General features: G+C 38.8%; 1 protein-coding gene across 1 annotated transcript; it reads left to right on the top strand.

Moving 5' to 3' along the window:
• Positions 1-5,053: 5,053 nt before the first annotated feature.
• LOC117811742 (polyribonucleotide nucleotidyltransferase 1, mitochondrial) lies at positions 5,054-13,845 on the top strand. Its single transcript, XM_034682184.1, is given in 29 exon segments — positions 5,054-5,292; positions 5,532-5,592; positions 6,816-6,890; positions 7,027-7,132; positions 7,253-7,302; positions 7,406-7,469; positions 7,548-7,595; positions 7,696-7,809; positions 8,261-8,447; positions 9,134-9,185; positions 9,430-9,487; positions 9,651-9,747; positions 9,832-9,934; positions 10,125-10,195; positions 10,325-10,361; positions 10,470-10,536; positions 10,651-10,740; positions 10,893-10,946; positions 11,222-11,331; positions 11,487-11,558; positions 11,883-11,946; positions 12,058-12,141; positions 12,236-12,319; positions 12,446-12,552; positions 12,653-12,708; positions 12,833-12,858; positions 12,861-12,910; positions 12,999-13,046; positions 13,139-13,845. Coding segments are annotated over 29 exon segments (2,310 nt in total). The 5' UTR covers positions 5,054-5,173; the 3' UTR covers positions 13,295-13,845.
• The last annotated feature ends 315 nt before the right edge of the window (positions 13,846-14,160 follow it).

The following is a 14,160-nucleotide window of genomic DNA, read 5'->3' as shown; positions in this document are numbered from 1 at the left end:
CGCTAGAGTGGGAAAAAGCAAAAAGGGAAAAAAGGCTTTGTTACATTTGGAATAGATTCTCAGTAAGTGCTGTGAAAGAAGTAAGACATTTTCCTCAGTTAACACTACCTACACATGTACAGGACAAGATCAGCACAGAGCTAAAAGGTACTGTCTTGTACACAAAGTTCCCTTGGAGGGGCTTTGATAGAATTCTGACCAGTGATTTACTTTCTTATCAAAATATCAGGGTATGATCAAAATGATTTGAAATCACACCATAGTAACATTACTGTTCTTGAGCATTTTAATGCTTATCTGGTCAAGTAAAGTAATATTGTGTTTTCAACCAAACATTACAATCTTCGCACAGGCCTGTTGTTGGACCTGTTGGAAAGTCTCCTTCGTGGGCTGAAGTTCGCACCGTCAGGTGGACTTAAATGTAATATGGTAAAAAAGGAAACCTAGATATTCTGGGTATGTTGTCAAATAATTAACATGATATTCACAATGTTACAATGTTACAATGTTACAATGTTACAATGTCATTTAGCAGGCGCTTTTATCCAAAGCGACGTACATACGAGAACACAACACAAGCAAAGATCTAGACAAGAGGAAACACGATCAGTACGAGTAACAAAGTGCTTCAAGTCTATTTGGATGCAGGTACTGCCAAGCAGTGTAAAGGCAATGCACAAAAGTAAATAAGGATTTATTTATTTTTTAATATTAAAATAAGGAACATCTACAATGAAGCAACCAAACAATTTAACACCTTACATTATCATCATCATCATCATCAATTAACATCACCACAATAATTATCAAAGTTCCTAGTGCTGGGTCACTCCAGACCTGAACACAGACTCCCAGAGTAGAGCAGGACAGTGCAAGTCAACTGTAGCTGGAAGACACGATCTGCCACTGGGGACAACAGTGGAGAATAGTCTAGCTATAATTATTTCCATTGGAGCAATAGCACCAAAACTCCCCATTCTCTCAGATCAAGATTAAAGGTCTGACCTCTATCATCCAAGTGGGGGTCAGTCTGAGCATCCACTCTGTCTTTGTCTATCTCTGTCCTGTGGTGCTGCTATGGGAAATCAATTCAAGGTTTCACTTTGAATGATGAAGCCCCTTGTGGCATGGTTGACGCTTCATTGCAAAACATTACAGAGTGTGCAATTCTTAATACACAGTGTTTTCTTTCATGGAGACATACAGACCCTCTCATTTATTTGTTAATGATAGTGATGTAATTCTCTTTCCTCTGATCTCAAACAGCAAGACGTTTGTGCAAAAAATATGGAAACTATCAGAAAACTAATAAAGACTTCTTTTTCTCACATTTCCCAGCTTTCAACCTTTCCATGGATTGTATTGTAATATTTTGTGCATTAAAGTTTAGATCTCTTTTGGCATGTTGTTATCTTCCATTGCTCTATCGAGATCATTGAACCCAGTATGGACCTCAGCAGGGTCTGAGAGTCTCAAGATGAGGCTAAATGACCATGCAAGCCTTGAGACGAAAAAGTAATCATCTCTTTGCACGCCATGCCTAAAGGCTTTAAATCACTCTATCTGCTCCCTGTCTGAGGGGCTTTTTAGATCAACAACCCTGCAGGGAGTATATTAAGTAATGCAGGGGTCTAAGTTAAAATGAAACAACTTAAACACGGTTTGTTTCGGGAAATGATTCATTGTTGGACAAGAAGAACAAGATTTTGTTCGATCCATGAAGTACAGATTGGTCATATGTCTGAAATCGTTTTGTCATGCTTCAAAAAGATGAGAGGTAATTGATTAATCGATTAGCTTTCCATCAGCTTATTGTTATGCATGGTTCATACAAGTTTGGCCAACTTGTTAATGAATTTCCATTCATATGCAGACAGCATATGCAAACTATAATTACTTTGAGACCATAATCTGCTTTGGGAGCCTCATAATAACAATGCTCACCCACTGTTGAAGCATATGGAGGCTGCATTATCCTGTCTTTAAGTTATGAGGACACAACAGACACATAAATGGCCCTGGTGAAATGTGATTTGCAAAAGGGGAAGTAGATAAAGGTAGTCCAAAATCAGGAAGAACATTATGTCGAATAAAAATCATGCTGTGAAAAGTCATTATACACTTTGTTATGAAAGAGCAAGACCTTATTAAGTGTAACCTTACCATGTGTCTTAATGTAATTACCACACTTGTGACCATCCGTCCTCAGGGTTTTGCATGTTAGTAATCAAGTTAGTGGCGCTGCAGTGACGTATGGAATAAATATCTTTCAGCCACAGAAGAACAAAGATAAATGCAAGAATTTCACTGTTAATGACATTTTGGAAACATGCATAATTCTTCAAAGTGTTTCAAGGTTTTCACACATGAAAGATGTATGTTCAATAAAGCCGTCATTGAATGTTAAAAATGAGAGATAATCTCCCTGTAAAGATACGGTCATATCTGTTTGTCAACAAATCCAAAAAAGAAAAAAGAAAACAACTCACCCCTGCTGAAAATCCTCCAAAATCTGCTTTTGAGCTTGTGTGTTCATGTGTGTGTAACAGAGATCAGTGCAGAGCACATACAGGCTGTCCTGTTGTTACCTCTCAAACACTGCAGCATGAAAATCAGGAAAGTGCTTTAACCTCTTAACTCCTGATGTGATACAAGCACACTCAAACGAACACACCAGAGCTGATTATACCCGTGAGACTGTTCTTAAAGGTTGGGAAAGTCGCATAAAAAGAAACAAACACCCTGTATTTGGATTTCTGTAACATCATGATCCACTACTTGAAAGAACACTTGCTAAGACATTAGTTTTGCAAATGAAATTGAGCTGTACATTCACAAATAAGGTACATCTCTGAGGTGGATTACTATGTTTTGATAATGGATTGACGAGTATAAATTGATAACCTTTGATTTCAATGTTGGTTGATTGACATTAGCAGAAGAAAATGAGTCTCAAGCGACAAAGCAACACAGCATCAGCAGTCTACCACAAAACACTGACTGGTCCATTACGCACTAACAGACCATGCTCTGCTTGGTAATAATGAGATCTCACTATGTCCTGGAGCCATGGAAACAAGATTATACTGGTAGAAACCTCTGTAATAATAGGAATCTGTAGTGCTTGTGTTTTTCAGTGTGGGAGCTTACATAAAACCTGCCTTTCCTCCCTGCAATTAGCCAGAGTGTGCGAAAATGATTGTGTGTGTTTGTGTGCACCCAAGTGCGTGCATGTGCGAAAGTAATCCAGAGTGTTAGAGGTGCCGTTAACACTCATCTGTTGCCATAACAACTGCAGCAGCCCCACTGTTAGTGAGTTGGTTCACTGGCTGGCTGGAGGGCTCTCTGGCTGGAAAGCTTACTTCCAGGCTGAGAAAGCAAGGTCATCCATTTGCAGACTGTGTGATGTACTGACACACAAAAAGATTGGCTGTTGAGATGCATTGGATCAGCTCACACAGTATAACAGCTGGAATAGCTGACTTTTACAGAAGAGCCTATAGCCCATGTAAGGAACATAAAACACACTGGGTAACTTTGTTGACTTGTTGTTAAACCCATTTAAAATGGTGGTTCATTCATATAGCTATATGTGTAAAAGGGGAAGGGATTGATGAAAGTATTTTATAAAATTTGAAGTAAATGTTCCAAATTACAATATATTTCTATAAATCCGAATAAATGTACATATAGCTACTTTACAGGGTATAGGCTGCATATAATACCAGAGAGCTGGTTGATCAGTACCTGATGTCTGATCTAAAAGATTGTCTCTCTGGTGCAAACCTGACACCTTGTGGCGGTGATTTCAAATTGCATGCTGACAGTTGCTGTTATGGATAATAATTTTATTTATATAGCACCTTTAAAAACAAATGTTTACAAAGTGCTTTGACAAACAAAGCGTAGTTCAATATCAGAGTAAACAATTTGGCAGACAGGGAGGAGAAAATGTGATCAATGCAAAACAAAATGCAACGTAAGAGGTTAAAGGGAATACACGTCAATTGAACAGTATGGAGTGGTGTGACAATGGACCAGCAAATCATTGTTGAGAGGTTTTTCAGGGCAAATAGATAAAAAATAAACAAATAAATAAATAAAAATAAATAAATACAAATGGAGAAGTAAATAAAAGCATTAAAAGGGCAATAAAAGAGGTTTTCAGAGTAAAAGGACAACATCACATCAGGAAAATTTGAAAAAGTGCAAAGGATGAATTAGGAACGTTAAAATAATAAAAGAAAAAAAATTAAAACAATAAATAATCAAATAAAATAATCAAATAAAATTTAAGTCAATGATTTAGTTGGATAAAAACTAAAATTGATAATAAAATATAAGTAAAAGCGGATAGTTTGCTTTCAGAGAAGCGTATTTTTTTATGGGACAAATTTGGCATGAGCATACAACAACTGGGCTGTTAAAATGAAGTCATTAAATGTTAATATCCGTAATGTTAAGTGTATGTGTGCAAAGTTCAATTACTTGTGTACTTAAAAAAAAAAGAAAATGACTAAATTCTAGAGCCAAAACCAAACGTTCCTTACTCAAAGATTGCGTGAAACCGAGGACGAGAGACACCAACTGAGAAACATCTCTGGATCTCTTTAAAAACCACGAGAAAACACCTGCCCATAAAAAGTGTGTGTGTGTGTGTGTGTGTGTGTGTGTGTGTGTGTGTGTGTGTGTGTGTGTGTGTGTGTGTGTGTGTGTGTTTGTGTGTGTGTGTGTTTGTGTGTGTGTGCGAGGAAGGGGAAATAGTAGGGGGCCTGTGCCCCAGTAGAGCTTTATGCCTTGCAACGCCCCTGACTCCACACCTTGGTTATCGCCTACTGTGGATTGTTCTACCTAATTGGACAACTGAACACAAACCTGTACCTTTTTTCATGATGATACTTTAATTCAAAATAATGCATCATGATAAAATACTCACTGTTAGTTCCAGGTGAAAAACGAGACAAGAACCTGATACTGTGTTAAAAGGAACCTTTGTGTATCGGAATAGTCCGGACATATTTGAGGTCACACACCAACTCAGTTGGTCCAATCAGATGGCGCGTTGCTCTACGTCATTCCGTGCGTGCAGCTGTCATGGACGCCTCCACGCGCATAGCTAAACTGTAAAGGCACTTGCTGTATTCTCTCTGTTTTGTTTTATTTGTCTTCAGATATGAGATATTTACTCCGACTCGGGCATTCGTTTGCCCGCCTCCATGTCCGTTTATGTCACCAAAGTGTTTACAGCGCCCACGGTAATCCACGCAGCCTGGGAGTGGACCTTGGGGAGAAGTGAGTTGACTTTCCCAGTTTCCATTTACTCTGAAACACCATCACTGAGACAGACACGATAACTTTGACTTATATGGGCGTCTGTGATGCTGATTGAGTATATCCCTACTCCAGCATCCTTATTTTGACTAAATTCATTCTGCACGGGACCAAAAAACAGATATCAATGTGTTGATGTTCAGGATACAGAATGACTGCTTCAAGTACAACTATTTCAATCTTTTCCTTTCATTTTGCAGGAAACTTGAGATCTCCTCAGGGAGGTTTGCTCGATTTGCTGATGGATCAGCAGTAGTAAAGGTATGGAAAAGTTGTAAACAGTTTCAACAAACAAGTGCTAGAAGAGCAAAGTCCTCCTTGTATATTTCATTGAGTAAATGTCTGCATGTTGATTTCTCAAAATCTCCATATTGTCTTACTACTGTATCAATGTAACTGTGTACTGTGCACACTATACAGTATACTATACTATACATCTATTGCATGCTTGGCTGTCATGAAAAAAGTTCCATTCTCTGCTGCACACCTTGAGGTTCCTCCTCTGTTTTTCAAATCTTAAGCCGTTTTTCCACTGCAGGAACTTTACCCCAGAACTAGGGACTTTACCCCTGAACTACGAGTGTTTTGACCGGAGGAACCAGGGTCTAAATTTAGTTCAGGGGTAGATAATCTCCCCCCTGACAGCCCCTGCTTGTTGGGTAGTACTTTTCAAAGGTCCTGGGACTTTGGATTGAATGTAATGGTGTTTGAGGAGTTTACAAAGTTGTTGAAACACAGAGGGAGTTCCTGGGAATGCATACTAGTTTAGTTTTTATTAAGATTTCAAAATATTATTTAATATATTTTTTTTCTCCAAACATCACTGGCCTGATTTGCAAAATCTACACTGGACTTCAGCCCGCGGTCCAAACGTAGACAACAATGGGGTCACAGGAACCGTTTAGTTCCGGGGAAAGAGTTCTGGGGGCTAAAAGACCCCGGAACTCTTGGTCGAATTGCACCTTAACAGTTATTTTGGAATTGTTTTACATTTCTGTAAAGTGTATGGTATTTTAGATTAAGATGACAGATTATAGAGCTCTGTTAGTTGGGATAGGAGCTTTATTTGACCACCCAATATTTCGCCAATACAAAAAATAAGAGAACATGTCTAATCTCTCACATTATACATTTTTTGTATACATATCATCTGATGGATCTTCAACATGACTATTCAGGGTTCACAGATTAGGTATTGTTATTCCAATAAGGCACTCATCCTTCATACCCGAAGGGAATACCCTTGGCAATTTCACATTTTGTAGTTTAGTTGAGCACTAATACTTTGAGGTTTGTATTACACTCACATTTTCAATTATTATAATAAACAAGGCAGGTAATATCACAGGTCCAAAATAAGGCTCTTTTCTGTTTAGCCAATATTGCGTTTCAGTGGTAATATATATTTATCTACCTATGTTTGATACATTGATTTTTTAATATATTGTTTTGGTAACATATATGATCTTTTTCTCTCTTCATAGCTGGGAGAGACCTCTGTGATGGTGACTGCTGTGAGCAAAACTAAACCTTCTCCATCACAGTTCATGCCTCTTGTGGTATGTTTTTTACTATCAGAATCATATTTGTTTGTAGACTCTTGTACAGAAGAGTCTTGGTCTATGCTATGAAAAAAGCATCAGGGCAGCATATTTCTCGACTGTCTAGTACTTGAACGTCTACTTTGATTATCAGGTGGATTATAGACAGAAAGCAGCTGCTGCAGGTCGAATCCCTACCAACTATCTGAGGCGAGAGCTTGGTACTACAGACAACGAGATCCTCACTAGCAGACTAATAGGTGAATCCACAAGAATGTGTATTGTCATATTTATATATTTGATGTAGCAGGTATGTTTTGCTATATTGCCATTGACCTGAGTGCTTTATATAACATGCATACATTGTCTCCACTCTTTAGACAGATCCATAAGGCCGCTGTTCCCTTCTGGTTACTTTTATGACACCCAGGTTAGCTCAGACTAATAGTTTTTACACAAGTTAATATTAAGAGTGCTCTCTTTCCTTGATGTACAAAGATGATATCAATTTTTCTCTAACATTTTGTTTGTAGATTCTTTGTAACCTGCTGGCAGTTGACGGAGTCAATGATCCAGATGTGTTGGCTATCAATGCAGGTGAGTTCCTGCACAGCCATTCATGCTTTCATTGAGCTTAGTTTTTTGGATTCTTAGCTGAAACTATCTTTCTTTCAGCTTCTGCTGCTCTGGCTCTGTCTGACATCCCCTGGAATGGACCCATAGGTAGGCTGCAGCCAGACTATAACCTGTTCATTTTTTATTTAGAGTAAATTATTGCAGGTTTGTTCAAAGATAGCTTGGGGGCATCTTTTTTTTTTTTCAGGAGCTGTGCGTGTTGGCATGGTAGATGGAGAACTGGTGATAAATCCCACCAGGCGAGAGATGGCTTCCAGCAGTCTGAATCTGATTGTAGCTGGAGCGCCCAGCAGTCAAGTTGGTAAGTTAGTAAAAACATGAAAACTTCCCAAAGAAGCACAGATGTTCATTTACATATAATCAATATGCAAGTTATTACTCTGTTATTTAAAATCTGAAGAGTCAAAATGAAATGAAAATGGAAGATTAAGTTTTTTCACATCAGCAAAGTAATGTGATGATTATCATTTGAGATATATCACATTATTTAAAGATTTTAAGGTCCGTTTTATGTTGTTTTGACTACTTATTACTTTAGTTCAGTCACTGTATTATGTGTGATGGTAAGCATTAACAGCACCAAGTTATCAACATTCAGTATAGCTTGCCTAAATGTGGATGACATCACAATGACTATGATTAGCGCCTATACATTTCAGCTCAGTCTTTCAGGTTATCAAGCGTTTCTTCTGTCTCTCTTTATGGGGATTTCATCATTGAGGGCTTCTTTAATGTTCTTTTCTGTCTGCCAGTGATGATTGAGGCGTCAGCTGAGAATCTGCTGCAGCAGGACTTTTGCCATGCAGTGAAGGTGGGAGTCAAACACACCCAGCAGATCATACTGGCCATCCAGCAGCTGGTTCGAGAACAGAAGATTACCAAGCGCACCCCTGTCAAGGTCTTCACTGCCCCAAATGACATGGTGGAACATGTTAGACAGTAAGCCCAGTGGTTAAACTAGTATCTATTGTATAAGAATACATAGGCAATACAATGATAGTGGGATACGGCAGAGTTATACATGGATAGTAATATAATTCTTTAAATAAACCAATTATTTTTGAGGGACTTTATCCTAGATAAAAATTGTTGAAGCTGCTGCGAGGAACTTTTGATTTGTATCGATTTTGGCGCCCCCTTGTAGACAAACTTATGGCTCTTATCTCTTATCCTGTACATGCAAAAGTTGTGTTTTCAACAAAAACATTATCCTGTTGTCTTCCAACAGTCAAATTCATCACACAATGGGATTATTTTCCATGAAAACAGTCGAACAAATGCTGTTTCTAAAGTGAGATGTCAATCATCCGGTCTCACACCTACCCCTCACAGCGATTTCAGGCATTAAAAATGTCAACAGAGCAGGCATCAGTGTTGTTGCTGATGGTCTTGTTTATTTTTGAAGGTCATGAAGAGGCATCAGTATCAGTTTCAGTCTGTTTCTCAGCCAGTTCAAAACTCCTGATAGCGCCTTTAATGAGTTGTAACTTGTATCAGGTTTGCCTGTTGTACTGGAGACCTTCATAAGCTGTATTTGAGCTTGGTTGCTCAATAATTGTGTGACAAAACAGGTATTTTAGAATGGTAGACGATAGCTTTAACTGTTTTTCCTTTTTTGCATGCAGAATATCTTCTGAGAGGATCTATGGAGTTTTCACTGACTACACCCATGACAAGGTAAAGACTGTTGTTTTCCTCCATGTGCTAATTCAAGTTATCTCTTGTCTTTACAGCTGAATGCTTATGTAGATTAGTTTAAATGGCCATATGAACTGATAATGGAGGATTTTTTCCCCCTTGTTTAAAATTAAGTAATTAAAGTAATCAGAAATTCCAATGTTTTCTTGTCTGTGATATGAAAGTTTTCATGCATTTCAGAGTGAGAGTACTCTGTTTATCTCGTCCTCTCATGTCATCTTAGATTTCAAGGGATGAAGCTATCAACAAAGTTCGACTAGAAACTGAGGAGAGCCTTAAAGGTAGGTCTTCTTCAATGTAGTGTGTTTTATGAAACCAGTTTTAAGTGAGCTGTTCTCATATTGATACATTTGCATTTAATACCTTGTGTGAAATGACTCTGTGTACTAAGTATGTGTTCATTCTGCCAGCTGAACTTTCTAAATTCATGTCTTCCTCCTGTAGAAAGATTCCCCCAGGCAGAGCCATTTGAAATCATTGAATCCTTCAACATTGTGAGCAAGGAAACCTTCCGCAATTTGGCGCTTAATGAGTACAAGAGGTAAGCAGGATCTACGACTGAATGTATATTCTCGTGACACATGATTTACCTTTTTAATTCATGCAACATCTTGTTTTTTTGTAGATGTGATGGGAGGGAGTTGACAGCTTTAAGAAACATTTCTTGTGATGTTGACCTTTTTAAACCTCTGCATGGCTCGGCTCTGTTCCAAAGAGGACAAACACAGGTGAGTAGAAAAGATACCATAGTGCCAAAATTAAATACCAAAGTGTTTTCAGGGTTGTTTCTCTAATTTTGAAAGATTAAATGAAAAAGCAAGGTGGTGTCCAAAGAGCCTTTTGCTCTAAAATCAAATTTGTACAGCTAAAATGCTTCCCTGGTCTAGGGTAATTCTTGTTCTCTTCCTTTCCCTGCAGGTATTATGCAGTGTTACATTTGATTCATTGGAATCCACAGTTAAAGCAGATATCATCACCACAGCTCTGAGGTAAAATCATCCCTCATTTTCACAATTGTCCACATCTCCATGCTCATGTATGTGTTGCTCTAAGTAAGCCATACTTATTAAAAGGTAAACCATTAAAAGTATTTCAACTTTCTGTCTCTTTCTTTCCAGTGGCATCAAAGACAAAAACTTCATGCTTCATTATGAAGTGAGTAAAATCAGGTTTCTATTTCTGAAGTTGTACCTGTGACATTGGATTCATGATTTTGTAACATGTGGTTTATTCTTTAAACTTAAAATGAAACTTTATTCTCAGTTCCCCCCGTATGCGACCAATGAGGTTGGAAAGGTCGGAGGCATCAACAGGCGAGAGCTTGGACACGGTTTGTGCCAACTGTTACATCTTTTACTCATACTCAGCGACTGACAACCTCTTTTGACAACACCCGTCATATTGACAAAGGTCTGTGTGTATGTATGTGTTTTTGTACTCTCAGGGGCCCTGGCAGAAAAATCTCTGAGACCAATCATCCCAAAAGACTTCCCTTTTACTATCAGGGTCACTTCTGAGGTGCTGGAATCAAACGGTGAGAGCAGTGACACAGTTTTTCGGCACTTGTCGACACAGGAAATGTGTTCATTGTCTGGCAGGATGTCTCAGACAGGAACCTGAGGGACTCTGTCTGAATGCCTTTCTTTTTCTTGCTCCCTCTGTTTGCACCACATTCTCTCCTCTCAGGATCCTCATCCATGGCTTCAGCATGTGGAGGCAGCCTCGCACTAATGGACGCAGGTACTGTAGAATAATGGGAACACAGCAAATCAAAGCTTTCTGAATTAATGAAACTATTAATACATATATATGTATTATATATATTTACTTTTACCCTTCTTTTACTCTGTATCAATATATATCCCATTACACCACTTAATTCTATCTTGTATTTAATACAACCAAATACAATATTTTCAAGCATATTTTATTCAAATTATTGTATTTGAACATTAATTCACATTCAATAAGTGGGAGATGAATAACAGCTAATGTTCCTGAATCTGTGTTTCCAGGTGTTCCCATCACTTCTGCTGTGGCCGGTGTAGCAGTTGGTCTCATCTCCAAAGCCAATCCAGAGAAACCCACTGAGATCCAGGACTACAGATTACTAACTGATATACTGGTACAAACTCTTCTGTATAAAGGTTCATTAGTGTAACACACTTTTTATCACTAACAAGTGGAAGTAAGCGTTAAGATGGATAAACACATATAACTATTGCCCATGCTCAGTTTTAATTGAGATGTTCTGTGAGCCAATAATGATTCTCTAAACAGGGAATAGAGGACTATCTTGGAGATATGGACTTCAAAATGGCAGGAACAAACAAGGGCATCACTGCTTTACAGGTACTGTGTCTGCAAGTTCTTTAAATGTTGTGGCTCCTCCTTCATTTTTCAATTTGGTGCTTCAGCAAACATTGGGTTGACGGCTTATTTAAGATAGTGCCAAAGGGTGTTGAATTCTCTTTATTATTAACATAAAAAATGAGTGTGGCGTACAAGTCAGAGCCACATGAAATCATTATATTGTTGAGTACCAGTGGCATTTGATGTTTTAAAGGAGTTAGTTCCACAGCCTTTTAATACAATGTCCTATAACCAATACTATAACTGTGCAGCTTACTTTAAGCTGCCATTGTTCATATTTTCCACATCTTATTCTACCCTTAGGCTGACGTAAAGATCCCAGGTTTGCCTCTGAAGTTGGTCATGGAGGCCATACAGCAGGCTACAGGTACAGTGAGCTCAGATGACCATAAGACTCAACATTTTAAGATAAGAAATGAAGAATACAAATATCTTTTGCTGGATGAATGACCTTTGTTTCAATAATCTAATGTTCCAGTTGCAAAGAGGGAGATCTTGGGTATCATGAATAAATGTATAGCACATCCCAGAGAGACACGGAAAGAGAACGGACCTGTTGTTGGTAAGTTTTGTGTTTGAAAAAGGAAACTTGTTATGATTTTTACAAAAGTTGATTGTGGAAAGCTGATGTAAAATACATTTTATTATGTCTTCAGAAAATGTTCGGGTGCCTGTTTCTAAACGAGCGCGGTTCGTTGGTCCAGGTGGCTACAACCTTCGCAAGCTGCAGGCACAAACAGGTGAAGTCAAGTGTTAACTTCATATCTGTCAGAATTAGATAGCCAATTGAAGATATGACAACTTTGTGAAAAAGTTTTCTTTTTATCAGACTGAAATTATAGATTTATCTTTTTTTCCATCTTGAGGTGTTACAATAAACCAGGTGGACGAGGAGACTTTCTCAGTGTTTGCACCTACACCAGGAGCAATGCATGAAGCCCAGGACTTCATCGGTGACATCTGCAAAGACGATGTGAGTCTAAGCTAACGTGAAATTGAATCAGTTCTATGAAGAATCATAGTTGCACGTGTGTATGAAAAGAGAAGACATGTTTTTCTGTTTGGTTTTGCAGCAAGAACATCAGCTGGAGTTTGGTGCCATCTACACCGCCACCATCACTGAGATAAAGTAAAGCACTACATTAAAATGTTGTAGATGATTCAAGTCAGAAGCACCAATTGAAACAAAACTACAGATAGTTCAGGTGTTTAGTGTTCAAACAGCTCATTAAGTTTTTCGTGCTCTTCCTCAGGGACATTGGTGTGATGGTGAAACTTTACCCAACATGAGTGCCGTCCTGCTACACAACTCACAACTGGACCACAAACGGGTCAGTTAATGTGCTTCTGATATTGTTTGCCTGTGTGTTACATATTTACGAGTGTTTCTACTAATTCCTCTGTATTTTCCATTATTAGATCAAACATCCAAGTGCTCTAGGTTTAGAGGTGGACCAGCAGATACAGGTAGGTGTCAGTAACTGTACTCTGTGATCTCAAAAATAGTCCCCTTCTTTGCACTCATGACGTATTGTCTCTTTCTGGACTCTTGATAACAGGTCAAGTACTTTGGACGGGACCCAACAGACGGCAGGATGAGACTTTCACGGAAGGTGCTCCAGTCTCCTGCAGCGACAGTCATCAAGACGATGAGCGAGAAACAGAGCATCTCCATGACTTCCAGCAACAGTCACGGGACCAGCTCCGATTTGTGACACAAGACACACAAGATGGATTTAAACTGGGGAGACTTTGCCACAAACACTCCTTTTGAGAAGTCTGCCAAATCAAAAGCCCCCGTGTGCACATGAAGAAGTTTGACCCTGAATTGTTACGGAGTCGACTTCTGCTCTTTGATTGCATCATTCGGCTGTCACTGAACCAGGATGGACTTGAGATGAACACTTGGATGCAATGAGCAGAAGACAAACAATTGTAACCATTATAAATCTGTTTTGTATCAAGCAAACCCTTTATTGGTGTCTTCTTTTTTATTTAGCTCACCAAACAGTGTGACATGGAGCAAAAAGGGGCTCCCTCAGTACAGTAATCTAGCAGCTGTTACCCAGACAGACGGTGTGTTGTGCTGTTCATGTGTGTTTTTATTTTCAAACTGATGTCCACTGTGCTAGACTCCAAATGTGGACCAAAAGGTGGGAGAGCTGTAATAGTGTTATTTTTTAATTTCATTGTTTGTTTCATTGATTGCGTATTATTTAGACGACACAGTATGCGAGTAATGTGTAAATAAAGCGATTAATGTTTACGTTGTTGGGTGAACATTCTCTTTTTTCTCTTTAGAAAACAACCATGCCAAAGACTTAAATTAAACTCAGCGTATTATTTAGAAGCCTGTTAGAGTACAAAATAGCCAACAAAGATCAAGGATCAGGCTTATGCCAAGGCGAGCCGTTCTACACCTCGGTTCCCTGTACCTGCGACCTGAAGGGAGTGGGATGAGGTGGGTGTTGAGTGGATGAGTGATGTCCTGTTCTATTGAGGTTGCGATGCGTCTGATGGCCCTGTTGTTTAAGTCTGTGAGGTTTGGTGTGGGGAGACCGGTTATTTTAGAAGCTGTGGT

The sequence above is a fragment of the Notolabrus celidotus genome, chromosome 4 (assembly GCF_009762535.1).
Source record: "Notolabrus celidotus isolate fNotCel1 chromosome 4, fNotCel1.pri, whole genome shotgun sequence".
Taxonomy (NCBI): domain Eukaryota; kingdom Metazoa; phylum Chordata; class Actinopteri; order Labriformes; family Labridae; genus Notolabrus; species Notolabrus celidotus.
The sequence above is the reverse complement of the archived record's forward strand: the minus strand, read 5'-3'. Positions and strand labels throughout refer to the sequence as shown.